At 38.2% G+C, this 22787-nt stretch overlaps 1 protein-coding gene across 1 annotated transcript; it reads left to right on the top strand.

Annotated features, from left to right (window-relative positions):
• Positions 1-1284: 1284 nt before the first annotated feature.
• Positions 1285-21614, top strand: rfx6 (regulatory factor X, 6). Its single transcript, XM_039782329.1, has 20 exons — positions 1285-1441; positions 3427-3586; positions 5499-5622; positions 6157-6218; positions 6350-6427; positions 6869-6896; positions 7713-7820; positions 8098-8175; positions 8279-8392; positions 9972-10021; positions 10368-10527; positions 10625-10769; positions 11859-11968; positions 12075-12192; positions 13289-13411; positions 14246-14452; positions 16607-16916; positions 18590-18960; positions 20541-20741; positions 20887-21614. Exons 1-20 carry the CDS (start codon positions 1285-1287, stop codon positions 21063-21065), a joined length of 2883 nt encoding a protein of 960 aa, XP_039638263.1. The 3' UTR covers positions 21066-21614.
• The last annotated feature ends 1173 nt before the right edge of the window (positions 21615-22787 follow it).

The following is a 22787-nucleotide window of genomic DNA, read 5'->3' on the forward strand; positions in this document are numbered from 1 at the left end:
ATTAAGGTACGAGCCCAAGATTAAGTCTTTAAAATATAAATGGAATTTATCTGTAGTGCAAATATGATACATGCTGGGACATTTAAAATGTATTCCCCTCAAGATTTGTGCTGATTTCAACATAGCATTTTTCTTTTATACAGAAACCCTAAATAACATTACATTTACATTACAGGTTTACACCGTGGAAATTAGGCCTACATTTACAGTTCTGAGGTACTTATACTTTACTCAAGTATTTCCATTTTCTGCTACTTTACCTCTACTCCATAACATTTCAGAGGGAAAATATTGTACTTTTTAAACCACTACATTTGCCTGTTAACTCTTTTCTAGTTACTTTGCAGATTCATTCAACAAAACTGTCAAACGTGAACTACATTTAGTTCCAGCTGCCTTGATCTGTTTATATTAGTTGTTTTTTGATTTTGGATAAATATGATTTCTTAATAATGTCATCTTTGGCTTCAGGAAATTGTATTAATGCACTATTATCTGGCATTTTATAAACCAAACAATTAGTCGATTAACCAAGAAAATAATCAAGAGATTGTTGATAATGAAAATAATCATTAGTTGCAACTCTAGTGTGGTGGATGCAGCTAAAACAAAAACCTCTTTCTTTTCTTTCCTTTAAGCAGGTAAAATGTCCATTGAGTTTAAAATGAACCTGTAAACATAACATAACGACACAACTTCCACACAATAATATCAAGTCTAGCTTAATTTAAACCGGACATATTTGAGTTTTCAAAACTATCTAAATAAGTGAAAGCAAACTTAACATTTGGTTCGTATTGGCTAGATATAACGTGGTCGGCTACTGTATAAAAGGCCACCTGAGTGTGGGAGGCAGGATGGATGGATGGACAGATGGATCAGGGCTTTTCTGTTAATCATTTATAACCTAGATTAGCCCCAGTCTTCTGTAAATATGATGAATGCATCCACAGCTTCATTACCTCTGCCTTCCCACAGCGCGGCTTTATTAGTCTGAGGTTGCTCAACTTGTCAGGTTCATCGACTGCAGTTGTTTCCACTTTTCTTTGGTTTCTCATTTGGTTGGGTGAAAAATGCTGGACGTGGTGTTTGTAATCTTTTTTTACCTTTTCCTGGACTTGTGTGAAGGTGGGATTGGTAAACGGTGTTTAAAGATTCACAGTCTTAAAGACAAATGAGTTGCAGTGGACTTTTTTTTTTTTTTGTGTTTTACAGCATGCTGACTTAAGTTTTCATCTTTGTCTTCGGTTGATTTGTTTATCGACATTTATTTTCTTTGCGACTATGCCGATGAAACGCAGCAGTGAGAGTTCAGCCAGGCACGAAGTGTTTCTTATTCACTCTCTAACCAAGACTTTGTGCAGCTCACCAGAAGAAACACACACAGAATTTAACGGACGGACACATTTTCATCAAGAGGATGATTCTGGGATTAAATCAGGTAATGAAACAACAATTTTCAATATTATTGCTGCTGGAAGTTCAGATCAATACGGCTGAAATGTTACCGTTTTATATTAATGTCTTCTTCACCATTAACTTCTCCTGTTTTCTCAAAGTAATTTCCACTCAATCTTCACTTTATATGTGAGGTTTTTTTTCTGTGGTTACATTTTCAAATGCTACTCAGTTGAAAAATAAATTGACACAGATTGACCACATGGTGATGCTACAATAACAAGATCCCATTTATTTTCTTCAAATACTTTTTTTGTGAATAAGGAAGATGATGACGATACATAAACATTAGGAAAGATGTATTTTGTACATCACCAAAAAAGTAAATAAAGTATGAGCAATGTAAAATGTAGAACAAGTAACAATTATTTCTATACATTTTGTCACCATGCTTTTAAAAAAAATGCTGAATTTAATTTATCTAGCAAAATATGAACTTTTCCTCAGGTTTTAACAATCCTCAACAAAAGATTTGCACACACAACAAGGCAGACATAACAACGATGGATCAAATGTTTCATCAACACCTCATGTGTCAATTATTAGCAATATTAGGAGTAGTTCACGGCCCTATTGTTTGTTTGTTTTATTCAGTACTGTTTCCCCCTCCCTAGCTACAACTTGGAAATTGTCCCACACTATATATATATATATATATATATATATATATATATATATATATATATATAGACTGTACATATTGTCAAACTGCCATGAGTCATGCTGGAGGCAAAGAAGAAACACTGAAACAGAAATAAATGTTAAAAATAAAATAAAATCTGAAAAATGTTCCATCCATTTGAGATTTTTACACATATTCTAGAGCAGGGGTCTTCAACGTTTTTTAAGCCAAGGACCCCTTAACTGAAACAGAAACGGACCAGGGACCCCCTACTACATATATTGTATAAAATTAAGTATATTTATTTCTTTTATATTTGTGTATTTAGGGCAGCCTAAAGCCTTTATAGATACTTTTTTTGCATAGAATACTAAGCTTTTCAAGCTATTCAAATAGCCTAATAATTGTCAGCATGATTTTATGAATTATTTTATAAATCATGATGTGGAACAGTCAATACTTTGGGATGAACTGTATCTGGGGATGGCTACCTTAGTGACTACTTTACCTATAGGCCAGTAAGCCTATAATCAGTGGGGATTTATATTAGCTAATAATATGTTGGAATCATGTTAAGACTTTAAAATGTTTTTTTAAAACGTTCAAAAATTAACAATAATTTGGAGGCCCCCCTGCAATGACTCTGAGGACCCCCTAGGCATTTTTACAAGGCTGTAGTTACTTCTACTGTCTTTTTTTTCTCCAAGTTTGTCGCTTTTTCCAAAGTTTTTGTTGCTGTTTGACCTATTCTTGCCTTTCTTCCTTACTTGTTTCTACTGTCTTTTTTTCTGCTAAGTTTTTTTTCTGCTTTTTTCAAAGTTTGTCCCTTATTTGGATTTTTTGTCACATTTGTGACCCTAGTGTTGCCTTCCTTCTTTCTACTGTGTTTTTTCTCTCAAAGTTTTTATTACTATTTTCGACCTGTTCTTGCCTTACTTCCTTCTTTCTACCGTCTTTTTCCAATGTTTTGTATTTTTTTTGTTCAGTTTTTGTCACCTTTTTTCATTAGCATTTAAATGTTTTCCAGGTACAAGGCTGTTGTTTAGTAAATCTATCGCTGACATCGCTGTATTGTTCCTCTTTATATAGACTTTTTTTTTTCTACCAAAAATTATTTGTGCTGGTTAGGGGGTACAAGGCTTAAAAAAACTGTTCAAAGGGGGTACATTATTTAAAAAAGAACCTTGAGAACCTCTGCTCTAGAGGGTATTGACTGCATCTATGCTAGAGGAGAAGAAGTACAGTTTCCCTCTCTTTTAGACATATGGAAAGACCACTATCTGTTAAGTTACGTCAAAAACACACCCCTCTTGTGAGCTACTATATTTGTCTGTGTGTTTTCTCAGAAGCAGAGGACAGTAATGAGACGCCGTCCTCTGAGGAAGACCAGGACCTGGTGGACTTTAACCCGGACCTGACCATCAAACAGAGCATCTCGTCCTCCAGGAAGACCATCAGTCAGATCATCAAGGACAAGAAGAAACAGACACAACTCACTCTGCAGTGGTAAAAGCACTTATATCCATATTTATAGGCGTGTGTGGGGTAGGGCTGCACGATATGAGGAAAATATGTGATAACGTTGTTGAATACCGTGATTACAATATTACTTGCGATAAATAAACAGATGTTAAAATGCTCATATTATGCTCATTTTCAGGTTCATAATTGTATTTAGATGTTATATCAAAATAGGCTTACAGGGTTTCATTTTCAAAAAACACCATATTTTTTGTTGTACTGCACATTGCTGCAGCTTCTCTTTTCACCCTGTGTGTTGAGCTCTCTGTTATAGCTACAGAGTGAGGCATCTCCCTTCTGTTCCATCTTTTTTGGGAGTCGCACATGCGCAGTAGCTAGGTAAGGACTACTAGCCAGTCAGGAGCAGAGTATGAGGGCGTGCCACGCTAGCAGCTAGGCGAGCATTATAACGTTGTTGTTACAAAGTGACCACGTTTGTCTCTGAAGTAAAGGCTGGACTACAATAGAGCTGTTTGGAGCAGTTGGTGAACAGTGTTTTCTGTTGGAGATGGTAAGTCCCTTTGGGGTGGGCTTTTTCACTTTGTAAACTATATAACAGGCACAGAAAAAATATATAACACAATAAAGGAAAGGGGAAAAGCCAAAAAGCATAATATGAGCACTTTGACATATATTATGCTCATTTATATCTCAAACAGACATGTCAAGTTGGGTTATTGTGCTACTAGTACTCAGTTCGGCATTTCTGCTGTTCTCAGTATTCTGCTAAAATGCAAAAACTGCTTTTTGAATTTAAAACAAATGATGGAAAACAAAAGGCACCACTAAAAAAAATAAAAAGGACAGTTACATTATAAAGTGCAGTTTTTGACGGATATTGCGCCATGCAATTGATATCGTGATAACAATAAAAAAAAAAAGATATATTGTGCAGACCTAGTGCGGGGTGACACACAGTACATTAATAGCATCTCCATAGCTACTTGATAGCATTGTTTTGCATCACAAAAAACCTTCCTTTATCCATCCTACAAAATGCTTGTGGGTGGTGGAAGAACTATTGGGCAGTCTGAGTTGAGGTTATTTGTTTACATTTCCAGACTCCGCAAAGACTGCTCTTTCTCATCATAACAAAAGTTATTATGTTGGCTGCAATGTTAAAGGTACTCTAAGCGATGTCATGCGTTTTTTTAGGCTACACATTTTTTTTTCACATACAGCAAACATCTCCTCACTATCTGCTAGCTGCCTGTCCCCTGAACACACTGTAAAAAAAAATGCGGTCTCTGTAGACAGCCCAGGCTCCACAAACACCATCAAAAACAAACTGCGCCAACCTGCACCACCAAACATAACAAACCGTGTTCCAGCCATTAACCGAAAAGAAGGATTTGGCGGGGGGGGTTGGGGGGTTAGTGCGCGGAATCACGGAAGGGAGGGGAGGGGACGGGATGAGAAGGAGGAGGAGGAGGATAGGAGGAGGAGGAGGAGGAGGAGGAGGAGGAGGAGGAGGAGGAGGAGGAGGAGTGGCGGGAAGCCAGCTCCGCGTTAACATCGCGTAGAGCACCTTTAAACTTCCCTCATCGCTACTGATTCATAAAGCAAACAAAAATGACAACCGGTACTGACTTCTGCCTCCTAACGATTGTTGGCAACAACATGGTTATTTTATACACCTTCACTACATTGTGTGTGTGACAGATGAGAATAACTTTTGTTTTTTTAAAGCTGTATTCTCGTCTTTTCAGTACACCTGATTCCAATTTGCCCGATTTCAATTATGTTTGTTTGTTTTTTTCCCTCTAATATGTAAAAAAGTGGGTCTGTCCATTGGTTTCATCTTTGTTGCTGGTCTTTCCTTTTACTGTATTCAGTGTACATCTGCTATGTTGCTGTGATACGTAAATGTTTTTCTAACTGATGTATATCTCAACAGGCTGGAAGAGAATTATATTGTGTGTGAAGGAGTGTGTCTGCCTCGATGTATCCTCTATGCTCACTACCTGGACTTCTGCAGGAAGGAGAAACTAGAGCCGGCCTGTGCTGCTACATTTGGAAAGGTAGGTGTGTGTGTGTGTGTGTGTGTGTGTGTGTGTGTGTGTGTGTGTGTGTGTGTGTGTGTGTGCGTGTGCGTGTGCGTGTGTGTTTGAATAGAAAGCCAGAAAACATCAGAAATATCAGAAACAGATATCTATTTGCAGACTTCTTTCATCATAGTATGTTATTTTTAGGGAACAAATTAAAATGTTATAGATTACAGATTAATAATAATAATAAAATATGACAAACTTTGGACATCGTGAACATTTATTTTCATTTTCCTTGCACGTGTTAAAGATACAGTGCTTTCAGTTACATGTCTTTTTGTTTTTATTATTATGAGAGTTTTAATTTATTGTAGTTTTAAAAATATCCCAAAAAGTCTATAATGTGGCTTTCTAATACCTGTAGATACCCTACAAAGTGACAGTACAGTTACAAACATCACATACTGTTCATTATGAGGCTACTGCAGAATCCTAATATTGATCCAATGACAATGATCTGATGACTGATTGATCTAACCAGAACTTTATACTTCCTTTTCTCATCAGACGATTCGGCAGAAGTTTCCTCTTCTAACAACAAGAAGACTGGGCACCAGAGGACACTCCAAGTAATTGCAGAAATTGCAGAAAACTTTCAGTCGTTCTGTCTTAATATGAATTTTTGCAAAACGTTTTTCATGTAACAGCGAGCTCAAATGTTGTCGTACTTATTTGATATTAATATCTTGGAATTATACAGATATCATTACTATGGAATTGGCATCAAAGAGAGCAGCGCTTACTATCACTCTGTGTATTCTGGAAAAGGTTTGACTAGGTAAACATTTAACAGTTTTTATTCTTGCACATTATACTGTACCTCCATGTTTTTTTGCTTGTTGATGATTTTGTAGTATCTTATTGTTTGCAGCATTATTGCACAGTGGTTGTATTTTGTCTGTTTAGTCTCAGTCTTTGCAGATGACACTCAAGTTGTCTGTTGAAGTTTTACAACTAATTTTAAATACTCAGTCCGTGTGTTTGGTCCATCTAGAATAAATACCGAAATGTTTTATACAAATTACATGCAACCTTGAATGTAAAACCCATATTAATAAATAATTGTCAACTCAAAATCATGTTTTGCTGTAGTATTGATACTCTAAATATATGCATTTGTACTGTTTTTTATATTTATTTTTTACTTTTAAAGATCTCATGTCAAAACACAATGTATTTATATTTTCCAATAATAAATCAGTTTCTTTTTTAATTGCAGATTTTCCGGAAGCAAGCTCAAGAATGAGGTAAGAGAAAAGGGTAACTCTTACTTAAGGAGTAACTTAACACCAGGCTGAAAAGCAGTGTTTTGCTGCTCTCTCTGGTTGAAAATTTGTCAATGGGAATTTGTGAATTGTGAGTGTTCAATTTTTCCCAAATAAACAACATTCATCTAGCCTGGTTGACACCAGACCCTTCTCAGTTGTAACTGAGAGTGGGTCTGGGCAAGCTTCATTCGCAGCCCCATTCCCAAAGGGGCGTCACCAACGGACACCGCTCAAATGCCTCTGGGCGCAATTGGATAGTCCTTCAACCAATCAGACCAACATCCGGGTGACGTAGCAGCTACATCTGCATCAACGGGTTATGTTGAATGTAAACAAAAAACTGCTCGCCGTTGCTGCGCTATCGTGTAAAGCGGTCTCAGCGGTTGTGATTGGGGCCTCAATTTGGAAAAATTGGAAATGGGCTAAAATGGGCTCTAGGCCAGACTGGCTTGCAGAGGCAATCTCAAATTTGCCGGAAGTTCGTCAGGGTTTTCCCAGGCTAACATACATCCAAAGAAAAATGAGAGAACAATAGAGTTTTTGATCTGCTGTAAATATAGTTTTTTCAAATATAGATTTTAGTCTTATTTTAAAAATGTAATGCTCTGTTACACCTGTATCCGCACTCAACAGAGTCTCGGGTTACACTTGTACATCACTGCGACAAATTAAGCCACTGGAGGTCTGCAAAAAACAGTTCTTCAGAGGCGGGCTAAGTTACTCTTTAAATAAAATCAATAGTGTCAAGATCAACGAAAGGAAAAAGGGACATGATGACATTGTTATTTCTTTCAGGGAGGTTTCACCAGGAAATATTCTTTGAGCTCTAAAACTGGAACGTTGCTCCCAGACTTCCCCAACGCTCAGCATCTTCTGCTGCAGGGAAATATCTCCAGAGAAAAGGTTGGTGATACATATTTATTCATTTTGAGGTATCGGTATATTCTGTATTTACCATAAACAAACAAGAAGCTTGGCAGTGTCGATCTACCTGCTGCATTGTTGTTAAATAGGCCTAATCTTAATTTTGACATACATCAAATGCTAGATGATGCAAATGTATTTGCTCTTAACAAAATCAGTTTGTTTTAAGTAGTGGGCTGGCTGGCTACTACTGATTTCATTATAGTTTTTTTTGTGTGAATTAATTTAATGTCAGATCTTCACCATCTCTTCGCAGGTGGACACTCTGATCATGATGTATAAAACACACTGCCAGTGCATCCTGGACAATGCCATTAATGTCAACTTTGAGGAGGTGATGATTACTGTCACACGAGAGAATTATATTGTTCTTACTGAAGAGAGTAAAATAAGCCTCCACTGAAACTAGATATGACTCTTCAAATGTTTTGTTTCAGATCCAGAATTTTCTGCTCCACTTCTGGCAGGGAATGCCCGACCATCTGCTGCCGCTGCTGGAAACCCCTGTTATAGTTGACATCATCTGCTTCTGTGACTCAATCCTCTATAAGGTTGTTAGGAAACACTGTCTCAGGATTTTTATTTCTGCAGTATAATGGCAGGAATGCACAGTTCCAAATGTGTTCCAAACGCAGACATGTATATCATAAGTTCCTGTTTTGTTTCATATCAAGTGTCAGGTAGGCCTGCACGATTCGGGGGAAAAATATGAATCACGATTTTTTTAGCCTAGAATTGATATCACGATTCTCTGCCACGATTTTATTTATCACGAAGTGTAATGTTTATTGCACACATGAACCATGACAAAACAAAACAAATTGGCAGTACCAAACATAGATTGTTATTATTTTTTTTTTGTGGCACCTATAGCACATTGCGCATCACCACAAGCCTGTAAACATAGAGGCTTCAATGAATAAAGAAAATAAACTACATACTGGCTTAAAAATAGTAACATATAACACATTGAACTAAATATGGCCTGATACAGGCTGATACATCTGAACTCCTTGAACATGTCTTTACATAATTAAAACATGTCAATGTCAAATGCTTTCAATAAATTAATTGAAGGAGAAAAATAAATAAATAATCAAAGTGATTTAAAAATTAAATCGCGAACCAGGGGTGAATTGAGATTGCGATTTTATAACGATTTATCGTTCAGGCCTAGTGTCAGGTATGATTTAATTAGCACATTATTAATACAAAATTGAAAGATAGTAATGTTTTTTTTTTGCACTTGTTCTTGTTGATGGTCATGGGACTTGAAATCTTTCACTTTTTTTTCATCACATGGCATATATTTTTTGGTTAATTGTGAAGTTTGCTTTAAAGCATTTTTTTTATTTTCCTAATAAGATTTAAGCAAATTGTAATTCAAGTGGTCGGAGAGAAAAAAAGACTTTTCCAGGTTTAATCAATCTAGCCCGTCACGGGAGACTTTGGCCAATCACAGGTCCTTTCAGAGAGATAGAGCGTTCCTATTGGCTGTTCTGCCAATTCATATGCGCAAAACAACTTTCACCTTGCCTTCGGTGAAAGTTGTTTTACATAGCCTACCATAGCCGGCTCGAGGCTGCAGCCAATTCAAGGCTAAAATATAAAATAAGAGATTTTATTGTGAGCAATCTATATACAGTACATATAGAAACGAAGTTGAGTAGAAAGTAGTCCAGTTTACTGTCCAGGGAGCGGATAATTGCTGTGTGAAAACAGTCAGGAAAGCTGGTCTGCTGGGTTTAGTCTTTAGCCTAGTTGTTTGCTGTGGGTACACTTCCTCACACAGCCTCCGGCGATTCCTCGTTCGAGTGGCAGCAGCCTGCTACGAGGACCAGAGGCCGGAGCCGCGACACTGCCCACTACCACCATCCGAACGAGGACACGCCGGAGGCGGTGTGAGATGAAAAGTAAACGCGGTAGACGAGCCGGTAGTTTAGCCTTCTGCTAACCCTAGCTCACAGCTGCGGCTAATTCAAGTTCATGTTTCTATATAAAACTGGAGCCTCGAATCACAGTATGTCATCTCAAAGGGCTTAACATATATATAAAGCGGGACGGTCATTCTCTTAAAATTGCCTCTATAAATCTGATAATCATCTAATAATGTATTTTTTATTGTCTCAGGTTTTAACAGATGTTCTGATTCCAGCTACAATGCAGGAGATGCCTGAAAGGTTTGTTACTTCATCTGCACTCCATGTATTATTGTTAAACGAATTGCTGGTGTAAAAAAAGTTTAAAAAAAATTCAAAAAAAACTCCCATAAAACCCTCCCCATGTCCTGGAAAAAGATAAGCATATTGGAAGGAATTGTCCCTATTGTCAAATAGCTTTAGCCCTGTTTTGGCCGTCATTCCCATCAGGATACAATTTCACCCACTTTCTTAACTGTAGAGATGAGTCTTGTCTAACACAAAAGCAGTTATTTTGAACTTCAATGATATAAAAAGAGAGAGAAAATCTTTGATTCATTATTTAATTCGGAATTGAGAATAAATCTGTATAAATGTTGTTCATCAGTCTGTTGGCAGATATCCGCAACTTTGCCAAACACTGGGAGCACTGGCTCGCCTCCTCCCTGGAGAACCTCCCAGAATGCCTTGCAGCCAAGAAGCTCCCTATAGCACGCCACTTTGTTTCCTCCCTGAGGAGACAGACCTCATTCCTACATCTAGCACAGGTATGTTTACTGAACAACAGAATAGATCACAGAGGTTATATTCTACTTTAGTGTCTCAAAATAAACGTGATAATGATTTCTGAGGCCTTTTTTCCAGATAGCCCGTCCGGCACTGTTTGACCAGGCAGTAGTCACCAGCATGGTGTTGGATATCGACAGTGTGGATCTTAGCAGCATCAGCTCGCAGCCTCTGCTCAGCATAAACACTACTGGAGACCAGGATCCAGACATCTACTCAGAGTGTAAGACAGCTACTGATCAGTAGATTAAGTAAAAAAAGTAGGAACACAAGATGCGAGAATACTCTGTTACAAGTAAAAGTCCTGCGTTTAAAATCTTACGTAACCGCACAAAAGTATTAGCATCAAAATATACTTCATGTAGTAAAAGTATTTATTATCCATTCATTCATTGATTACACCTTTATTTATCCTCGAGAGATCATTGAGGGGCGACCCTTATTTTCAATGTCAACGAGTCCAATTACAAAGACAAAAACAGAACAAGAACACAGAAAGTACAATCATAAGAAATATAGAAAGACAATAAAACATTCTGAATTGGAAAATTATTTCATATTACCAAATTAGGATAATAAGTATGCAAAAGAAAGCACAACTATGTAATGAAGTAACAAGTAGACGTTTGCAGATGTTTGAACCCAGATTTCTAAATTGTCTAATTGAGTTGATTTTAAGACAGTGCTGTAATTATGCAGAATATTCAGAATAACATACATTACTGGATTATAAATAGTAATGCATTCATGTATTTATCACTTTAATGTTGCAGCTGGTAAAGGTGGAGCTAATGTTTATATATTTTTTTATATACTGTCTGGGAGCTTAACATACTCTGATATAATACATCATCATTTATTAGGCGATTTTTATTTTGTATTAATAAAAAGTAACTAATGTCAGACAAATGTAGTGGAGTCAAAATGTGTGGAGTAGAAGTATAAAGTAGCATTAAATGAAGTGCCTCAAAATTGTACTTGAGTAAATGTACTTCACATTTACTACATTCCATCACTGATGATCATTTAATTCATAATTTCTCAAATCATCCTCAGGAATATTGAATATTTACATTAATTGTATATCATAACTGAGCTAGAAAATAATATTAGTTTCTAATTAAGGTAGGCTATATAATAATATTAGAAGATTCACGTCAGCAAATCCATAGACTCATCCGTCTCGAAAAGGATGCATTCATCAAGCCTTTTTAAAGAAACAACCAGCAGCTGTTTCTGTTGTTCTACTAGACAGGTGAGACTCTGTTGTGTAGATGGTAAAGCAACTTGTCTCTTCTTTTTTTAATTCCAGATGACTCCATCACCGTCTTTCAGGAGCTGAAGGAGCTGCTGAGAAAGAACGCCACGGTGGAGTCCTTCATCGAGTGGCTGGACTCTGTCGTGGAGCATAAAGTCATCAAGGTAACCGCTGTTCCACCTGGCGTTGTGCACGCCGCAGACTCATATTTGTCAGGCTTAATGTCCTGTTGTGCAACCAAGCAGTCTTTTCTTTTCTGTCTCGGATCAGCCCGGGAAGCAGAGCGGTCGATCTGTGAAGAAGCGAGCTCAGGATTTCCTCCTCAGGTGGAGTTTCTTTGGTGCCAGAGTGATGCACAACCTCACGCTCAACAATGCCTCCAGCTTTGGTAAGAACATTTTTAAAGTAACAAATCATTAACCTTCATGTATTTAGGTCCATTTCACTGAGAGAGACACGCTCTCTTTTGCAGGAACACCGTTATTACACTCGCACAGTTCTACACATTCATACATGAAAGTGGCCCAGGGGTCCTGAGTCAGTGATAGATACTGTCGTGACTTAACAGACATTTATTTAAATGCAAATTTTTGAGATTAATACTTTAACTAAAAGTCCTGAGTACTTCTTCCACCACTGTTACCCAGTGCAATCACTGGTAATCCTGTCACAAATTATTCAATTAATTTTAAGACGTTTGATTTTGATTTTCATCTTGTATGCCATCAGGTCAGATTACTTTACAGCTCAGAACAGAGCAAACCTAACTTAAACTGATGAATCCTGAAATTAAGATAGAATGTGTAACCTTTAACTCAAAGATAACACAAGCAACAGGGTTTCGGGAACTGTGGTCTAACTGGTGCTGACAAAACTGTTAATCAGGCAACATTAAAACACAATTTATAAACGCTGCATACTGACATGGTGAATATTATTTGCCAATTTATTAACTGTCACTCAGCGAATTAATTTTGTGTTCCTTTCTTCTACGTTATTCAGTCTATGCACACACACACACACACACACACACACACACACACACACACACACACACACACACACACACACACACACGGCTAATACGAGCCAGCTCGGAGCAGATTGTTACAATAGCGCCATAAATTTAAATGGCCAGACTCGCCTTGATTAAACAAAGTCTTATCTGCGGGTCGCATGCTCTCTGTTCAAACACACGCACACACAGAGAAAACGTGTAGGTGAATCAACACTGACCATTTGGTCTGAAGAGTCCTAGTGAAGCTCAAACACACACAGACGGTTTTAAAGCTGCGACCCTGCAGGTCAAACAAAGAGCACCCTGACGCAAAGGTCAAACTGTGGATAAAGAAGAAGATACAGTGAGGTAGTCAAATGTCTGTGGAAATTTGATATTTGCATAAATGAAGTCTCTCCTCATAATTTTAGGTATAATTCTCTCTTTTTCTTTTTTTTTTTTCTTTTTGTATTTTCAACATTGACAGGTTCCTTCCATCTGATCAGGATGCTGTTAGACGAGTACATCCTGTTGGCTCTGGAGACTCAGTTCAACAACGACAAGGAGCAGGACCTGCAGAACCTGCTGGACAAATACATGAAAAATGCAGGTATCAAGCGTCAAACAGAGGCTGAAGTTTAGCTGCTGAGATACGTGAACTCGACTCAAATCTACAGCAGGTCTAAAGTCTGTTTTTTCTTTTATTATCAGGGACATAGTAAAACCACTTTACAGATGTTACAAACGTTATAGGATGATAATAATTCTATTTTTATAGCAATTTTGAATTTTACATGTCATAATGTGCTTTACAAAAAGACATAAAACCAAGAGAATGCACAGTCAATGAAATATAATTAAATATAGGATAATGTAAAAATACAATAAACTATAATTGTTAGGAATGGAAATCCTCCTACATCATAGTATCATAACGATTATTTTTTGTTATACAATATATGGAGCACATGTTGCATTAGGAAATAAGCAAATACCATGATGAGTGTAGTTTTACATGAGGCATAGAGATACATTAAAACAGTTAATTTAACACAGCAGAAAGGGAAATAAATTAAAGTATAGTAGAATAAAATGTCATAAAAATAGACAAAAAAGAACAAAAGTTATCCAATTTGTGTGCGTTTACAGTGCAGTAATAAATAGCTCTCAAATATAATGAAGGAAATGAAAGTGTAGTTCAGAAAAGGACACAGGAAAAGAAGTGTGGGGATTGATTGTAATTGAATTTACTGGAAATAATCAACCTAACATAATTTTAATGAATGATTGATCTTTTACTTTCATCATTATTATATTAAAGCCCTACAGACAAAATAATTGGTGCTACAATAATGGTGAATGAACATTAACATAATTGTTCAAACAGTTGGTTTACTGTGTTTTGTTATTGTTAAAGACGTGACGTTAACTTTATTACTTTCAGATGCAAGTAAAGCAGCGTTCATGGCCTCTCCCAGTTCCTGCTTTCTAGCTAATCGCAACAAGGCCAGTGCTGCCACTGACCAATCAGTGAAGAATGAGTCTCTGGTGGAACACGCCTACATGTCTCTCTCCACCAATCAGCAGCAAAGTCTGGAAACAAGCACCGTCATCTACCAGGGGACAGAGTCTGCTGGGTTCACAGTGTCGGGTAAAAGCAACAAACAAATAATGCACCATGTCCTCCAAAGTAGTAGTCTGGCTATCACCAGACCAAGCTCAATCTTTTAACATTGAACATTAGTCTGGGGCGTCTGCTCTATATTTTCTACTGCACAAGAGATGTGATCAACGGGCATAGTTCAAATGCCTCTGTACGCAATTGGATAGTCCTTTTAACCAATCAGACCAACGATCCGGGTGACGTAGCGGCGACAGCGGCATCAACGGGTTGCTGCACTTCGAAAAAGCTGCTTGGTCGCTTCTCTATCGTCATCGCGATAAACCCGCCAATAGCGTGCCAGGTGGATAAGCCAGTTTATGATTGGACCCCGCAAAATTGTAACAGCCTGAGCTGCAGGGCGAATTCAAATCGCCGGCAGATTGGGCTGGGTTTACCCAGTCTACCAAAGTAGTGTTGGTTTTCATTCTACTCCAAAACGATACATGTGTGCCCCAATCGGCAGGACAACATTGTGTGTCAGTGCCTTTTTAAAAACATTACAAAAGACTGACGAATCTTTATTTCCTGGTTTGGTTAGGTTTAGACACATGTAGTTCTGGTACCTTTCATGGTCAAAACAAACTATCATTGACTATTAGAAAAAAGGAGACTTGTACATCCAGCCATCTCAATAGTTTTATTAATAGCTGTGTAAATGGAAAACAAACCGAAAGGAGTGAACGAGCCACAAAACACTCTTCCAGCCAATTGGCAACATCAGTTGATGGTAGCAGGGTTTCAAAAATTTCAAAATCAAAATGTTAGGCCTTAAAGAGTCTCACATTCGCTGAAGTATTGTGTTCTAGGTCTTAAGTAATTAACGGGTCTTAATTTTGCTATGTCCGAGCAACGCTACCACTAATAAATGAAAAATTGTTCCGTGGTGTTGTAGTTCTTTCTTTTGCTAGTCCAAATATAATTTCGCTGTATTACGACTACAAATGAGACCAACATGCAGCTTCTATTGCAGCCAATCAGCTTTCGTGTTATTGGTGTTACACGAAAGCTTTAAGTTTTATTTTTTTATTTTTTTTTCGGATTCTACCACAGACACAAAACAGATTTTATTCTTCAGCTATGGAGTTTAGCGATACTTGTTTAGAAAAAAACTGAATTGAGGGCTTAGTTGATGTTGTGATAAAGGTCTTAATGAATTTCATTCATTATGGTCTTTTTTTTTTTTATGCTCTTTAATAACAGTTTTTTTTTCTTTATACACAGTATGTTACATTCAGATTTAGAATTACATTCAGTGCATTAACTGTTGCCACTCCGTGACCATTCACCCTGTTTTAGTGAGACCCTGGATCCATATAAGGGCAGGGGGGATTAAAGCACCACGTACGAAGTGTAACACATAACACATAAAACGCGACAAGGTGGCAAACAGACCAACAGAAGGAAGTGAGACGGGACAATAACAGAACTGACAAGACGGGACTGGACAGAACAGTTGACAAACATCAGAATGTATTATTAGTAATTGGGTAGAATGATCTACGATTCATATTTGGTTTGATCACGGTTTCCGTGTTTGAAGGGAGTTGGAAAAAACATGTTATGCATAAGTGTGGATGGTGTTGCTAGTGTGTGTATGTGTGTATGAGTAAAGTGATAACTGTAAAGGAGAAATAATGAAAAAGGGGAAGAAAAAAAAGAAAAGACAAGAAGAGAAAAAAAAGGGAAATTAGAATAATTAAATTATATAAATAATGTACAGCTTGTAGTTATATTTTTGTTGAATTTAGAAATGGGGACCAGGTATCTTCATTATGGTTTTAAAAAGTCTTCAATTTTAACTTGGTGAAACCTGCAGATACTCTGTGGTAGAGGGGCAGGCAGCAAGCGATTGTGCCGGCCAGCCAGGAGTTATCTGTCGGTGAATCTGGGGGGTGGAGCTTCTGATGGGGCGGGGGGGGTTGTATTTGTTTGGCAGTTGAGTTCAAATATTAACAATCTTTGCGCAGCATCGCTAACTGCACCTTTTAAAGTTAAGGACCATAAAAAACCAAAACCATGAGCAGAAAGACGCTAAAATGCTCCATAGAGCTGTAGAGTATACTGATTAGTGCAGCTTTAAATAAAACAGTCGTGTAAAGTGAACACTTACGGCCCCTGTGTGTTTTCCCTCTTCACGCTCAGGTGGTCAGATGGACTTCTCTCAGGTCAGCGGGCCCCTCATGACGCCCCCCATCTCTCCAGCAGCGTTAGTGCACCGAGGCTCCGTCATCAACCAGGGACCCATGACGGGGAGACCCTTGACCACTACTTCTTCCTCCTCCACCTGCTCCTCCTCCTCTTCCTCCTGCCTGTCCTCTCTCAGCGCCATGACCCAGCTCAACCCCTGCTCTTCATACCCGGAGACCCTGTACCACTGCTTACCTCAGACCAGCTCTAGTTACTTCCATCCAGCCAGCGGCTCCTCAGTCTCAAACTACCAGCCTGCACTCAGGTCAGTTATGCTACTTTACAGACAGTTCAGGGCGGTTACTGACCTTTTATTTAACACATTTATAAGAATCAGTCCTGTCGGTGTCATCTGCCTCTGATATGATGGACAATATGGACTGTTTTCTCTTGTTGTTGTTGTTGTTATCTTCCTTGTAGTCTTGCTTTGCCAGACCATCCTCCACAGCGCTGCGGAGGAGGGTCTGGCTAGTCCGCATAGTATTCTGGGATGGGAGAAAAAGTGCTCTGGGTTATTGGCATTTCTTTAAACCAATCACAATCGTCTTTGGCAGTGCTAAGCGCAGCACGGTGCCGCAGCAAAACAGTCTCGGGAAGGAACTTGTTTTGGTGGAACATGTCTACGTTAAAAGGTTGTTTTAATCGTGCGAGAGAAAACTCAGATTGGACAGATAGTCTAGCTAGCTGTCTGGATTTACCCTGCAGAGATCTAAAGAGTTAAGAACGCTGATGCAAAGAAAGCGGAAGGAAACGGACGAATCAGCGAAAAGACAGGCATCCGGCGGAATTTCCTGCGGCATCGCAGCAATCCCGGGAGTGGAACGTCAAGGATATAGACTATCTTCCTTGGTTCATTTTATCAGATTATTATGAGATGGTAAATTATGGAGATTTAAATGTTTGGCATGAATTCATTAAAATACGGTCATAAAATCAGGTCTCCACTTGAACATGGTGGTATTCTATTAAAATGTAAAATGTGTTTACTCCTTTTTAAAAGGTCTAAAAGTCTAGTCTACTGAATTTTGCTTATAAAAACAGAATTTTTTTTTTGAATAATATTTAAAACTGTGTTTACAAATATAATAATTATGACATATTGTTGACAATATTATTATTGTTGTAGTACAAAAATGTGTCTGCTAATGTATTGTTTTATAGACTATTCCACCCCGACAAGTATGATATTTCTGAAAAAAATCCCAAATGTAATGTGTGTTGATCCTCCATTTTTCTCATGAAAATAGTTACATTTTAGAACATTAATGTGCAAATTGTGCATTAAATGTGCAATAAAAGCTCCTTTTTACTTTTATGAGCTACTTGGAGCTTTTCTTTTTTTTTTTCTTTTTTTTTTTAGATAAAATACTCGTCCAAGTTTGAATGTGCAAATATCTGACAGTCAAATAATAAAAGAAGAGGAAAAAAATTTAATTTATTAATCCCTGAAGGGAAATTGAAATGTTAACTCCGTTTTTGTACACTTTACTAACACACAGGCATGAAATACACACACAGGACCTATACACGTGAGAAATGTCAGAGCATTGTGTGAGGGGGAAATGGAAAAAGCGGCCAGAGCAGTTAAAGGGTTCGGTACCTTGCTCAAGGGCACCTCGGCAGTGCCCAGTCGGGCGAACTGGCACCTCTCTACCTACCGGTCAACACTTCGTATTTGGGTCGTACAAGACAAGTCCCCACCGACTGAGCTTCTGCCACACAAAATATGTTTTGTTGTCATTATGAAGATTGTTTATCTGTGTTTTAAGCCCCCGACGTCGCCTTCCAGGCAGCGCTGCCTGGTAGGCACTAGGATTAGGCTATGGCTATGGTTAGGGTTAGGTGCCTTGAAGTCAACGGTCGCAGCGCTGCCTGGAAGGAGACATTGGGGGCTTAAAACACCATTGAGTATGAAGATTTGTTTAATCTGTGTTTCAGGGCTCCGAATCAGAGTCAGTGTCTGGCTTCGGTTCAGTCTCAGGCTTCATCGCTGGCCTACCATCTCTCCCGGTACCCATCCTTCAATGACCAACACCTGACTAAAGACGTCTTCTACAGCCATCATCCCCCGTCAGCCCATCACTCGTCTAACAGCACTAACAGCTCCCTGGCACCTTACGGCTCTGTGGTCCGACCCACATCCAGCTACAGTTCAGGCTCAGATCCAGTTCAGACTGAACAGGGACTGGATGCTCAGACAGCGGCCCAGATTCTGGACTCAGCAGAGGGGTTCGGCTTTGTGGGGGCTGGACTGAACCCTGCGGGCGTTGGGTGTCAGGGACAGACGTACTCTGCTGCAGGACACAGCGGTAAGGACGACTCAGACTCTGGCATTAATGTGGAAATTAGCCTCTCAAACTTTGGCCACCCACAGAATTTTATTTTTAAAAGGGAAATTATTCGCAAGACGGTTGAATATTTCTTTTTGATGTCCTGCTGCCACATGCTGTCTTAGCTTATGTTGTGGCTTCAGTCAGAGTCAAAAGAAGCAGATACAGAATATGCACTCGAGGAAAAAGTGTATTTAATTCAAATGAAATTAAGTGACATTTAACACACACTTATTACAGTTTTCAGTGCTTTTTTAGCTGCATATAGTCAACCTCTTCTGACATGAAATTGACACGTTACACTTAAAGATGTAAAATTGTAAACTGTTTCATTTAATAAACAAACCTATTACACATCACTTCCTGTGACTATTAACTAAGAAAGACCTGAGGAGGTGTTAACAAATGAAAAATCTTTAATGCCCTTTCAGGATAACGAAACCACTGATGTTTGTGTTGCTAAAAGTAAGAAAAAGCAATACACCATACAACCTTAGCTGTAATACAATGTAGTTTTACTCATCAAACTTTTCTTGTGAATCCTTGAGGGGTCCCAATCCCCACCAAATTATTACAGGTTTTTTTTCGATTGCTTAAGCACTATTTTGAAAATGGGGACCGTTTTTTCAGAACACTACACACAATTAGCACAACCACACACCCAATTAGCAGAACACCTCAGACCCTTTGCAAAATGAAACACTCTTGCAAAAACTATACACTAATTCATAAAAAACATTTTGTTAACAGAAACACACGTTTCGTATGACTTGGTTCTGTTTGAACCAGTTACACACTGCTGTTGCTAACCTAAAACACTTTTAGCAATTCTACTTCTCAGTGATCAGAGTACTGTAAATGAAGTACACAGAGAAAGTGCAAATATACAACAAGTTCACCACACACTACACAAGACCAATGCTGCAGACTGAGGAAAATATCATTTATTTCTCTCCATATACCCAAATCAGTCAACCTGTCAACATGGAGAATCCCAACAAAACGTGTCCCATGTTTTCATGCTATAGTACTACAGTAGTGTGCATAACACTGTTAGCTCAGCAGACAACAGACAAACATAAAATACTGTATCCAGTACAGGTTACAATTACAATTTAAAAATAAATAAATAAATAAATAAAAAAAAAAAAAAAAATCTGAAAAAAAAGTTTACCTGCTGCATTTTTATAGTGCTCAAACCTGATTGGTGTGTCTACAATTAAGCAATCGTGTGTTTGGGCACCTGATGGTTGTGTTCCACTGATTGGCCCATAGGTGTGGTCATTTGACAGTCAGTGCTTTGGAATTGCAAGGAAGTGACATCATGACATACTTCTGTGTCTAATATAAAGTTGTGTTTAGTGCTGTGCAAATCACTGTGTATTGTTTTGCAAAAAGTGTGAGGCTGACATTGTGCTTATAGTGGTGCACATCTGGGCCAGTGTTTTGCTCCTTGGGTGTAAGGTTTTGATAATTGTGTAATACTTTTGATTTCAGTGTGTAAGCAATCGGCAAAACCTGTAACAGGAACTCAATGCCAAACTTTCCTCCTGTGGCAGGTTACTATGGCAACAGCAGTTACCTGGACACCCAGCGCATGACATCACTGGTTGATCAGCATGTGTCCGTCATCAGCACCGTCAGCAGTCTGCGTCCGTTTCCTTCAACGTACTCTGAAGTCCACGATCCGCTCAACATCCTGGATGAACCGGGAAGGAAAACAACGGGAGCGTATTTCACTGAGGCCGAAACCGGAGCAGGTCAGGTTTAAATTTCTCAACACATAAATATGGGCAAAAGTAAAACAAGTCCTTAAAAGGACCAGAGATGTAAAATACATCTTGATAAAATTCAAGAGCAATTAAATCTCATTCATTACAATACGTTTGTTTTTTTCCACCTCAGATCATTCCCTCCCCACGTCAGGATCTGCTCCATGCATGTTTGGAGTTTCCTCTTTGTTCACTTCCCAGGATGCATTGCTCTCTCAGCAGCGTGTGGCATCATCGTCAGAGGTGCAGGACCTGGTGTCTTCGCTGCCTCCCATTAACACTGTCTTCTTGGGAGCAGGAGGAGTACAATGATGGCAGAAAGCAGAAACTAACTTCTACTGGAGAACCGTCCTGATGTTTGGACTCAAGTTCTCATCAGATGCAGAATGTATGTATGTATGTATGTATGTATGTATGTATGTATGTATGTATGTATGTATGTATGTATGTATGTATGTATGTATGTATGTATGTATGTGACGAATGCACCCAGCCAAATTCAGACCAAGAACATTCAAACTGTAAGGTACAGTATGAACATGGAGCCAGGACACTCCTGCATAAAGAGATATAAACATACTGTATAAAGACTAAGGAACACCTGCATGACACATGCCAATTGTTGTTATCCCCTACTGTATTATAAACCAGATGGAGAGGAGCAAAGGAAAGATATTTATTTGTATGAACAATTTTTACTTCAAAAACATACAATATAAGACAGCAGTCATTCTCTTACAGATATTTATCTCATATCCACAACTGTGTTTTTGATGACAAACCTTTGTTTCTAAATGATGCCTAAGGGCTTCCACTTCTTCTGTTTGCAAATGGTTGTAAATAAATCTTTGTTGGACAGAATTCTGTTCTATATTTATTGACAATCCAAGGGGATTGAGGAATCCGACTCTATATACTCAGCTATTTACTATAAAGGCTAGACTTGGTGCTGATCAGACGGGCATTTATCACTGCTGCAAGATTAAACAGTTTTGGTTTAGTTATAAAAATGTCATTCAATTAAACATCTTTAAAAACAGTCATGAAAAAATCAGTATAGTATGTCGGAAAAAAGTCATAGTATAGTATGTCTAAAAAAAGTCATAATACATTTTATTTAAAGGCGCCTTTCTCGGCACTCAAGCACACTGTACAGGGATACAAAGGTTGTGGATGGCCTTCGATGCAAACAGGAAGACTTTGAATTGGATACGGAACTGGATCGGGAGCCAGTGGAGCTGTTGGAGGACAGGAGTGATGTGATGGATGGAGGGGGTTCGAGTTATGATGCAGGCAGCTGAATTCTGGACCAGTTGAAGTTTATGGAGGGTACAGTAATCCAGACGGGAAGTGACAAAACTGTGGACAAGGATGGCGGTGGTGTGGGGGGTAAGGGAGGGGCGGAGACGATTGATGTTTCGTAGGTGGAAGTAATGTTATTGATGTGGGGTTGAAAGGTTACTGTGCTGTCAAGGATTACACCCAGACTGTTAACCTGGGGGGTGGGTCATAGTATAGTATGTCGAAAAAAAGGAATTGTATAGCATGTCGAAAAAAGTCCTAAAAAAATCATAGTATAGTATGTAGAAATAAGTCATAGTATATTTCATAAAAAGTCATAGTATAGTATGTTGAAAGAAAGTCATAAAGTCATAGTATAGCATGTCGAAAAAAGTCATATGTTGAAGAATATGAAAAAGTCATAGTATAGTAGGCCTATATTAAAACAAAGTCATAGTACAATATGTTGAAGAAAATCATAAAAAGTAGTCTAAAAAGTATGTCAAAGTCATCGTATGTCGAAAAAATTCATAGTATAGTATGTTGAAAAAAAAAAGTCATTGTGTAGTATGTCGAAGAAAGTCATAAATTCATAGTATAGTATTTCGAAAAAGTCATGAAAAGTCATAGTATAGTTTGTCAAAAAAAGTCATGAAGTCATAGTATGTCGAAAAAGTCAGAAAGAAGTAATTGTATAGTATTTTATGAAAAGTAATAGTATTTGGAAGAAAGTCAGAAAAAAGTCATAGTATG

The sequence above is a fragment of the Perca fluviatilis genome, chromosome 18 (assembly GCF_010015445.1).
Source record: "Perca fluviatilis chromosome 18, GENO_Pfluv_1.0, whole genome shotgun sequence".
NCBI classification, from domain to species: domain Eukaryota; kingdom Metazoa; phylum Chordata; class Actinopteri; order Perciformes; family Percidae; genus Perca; species Perca fluviatilis.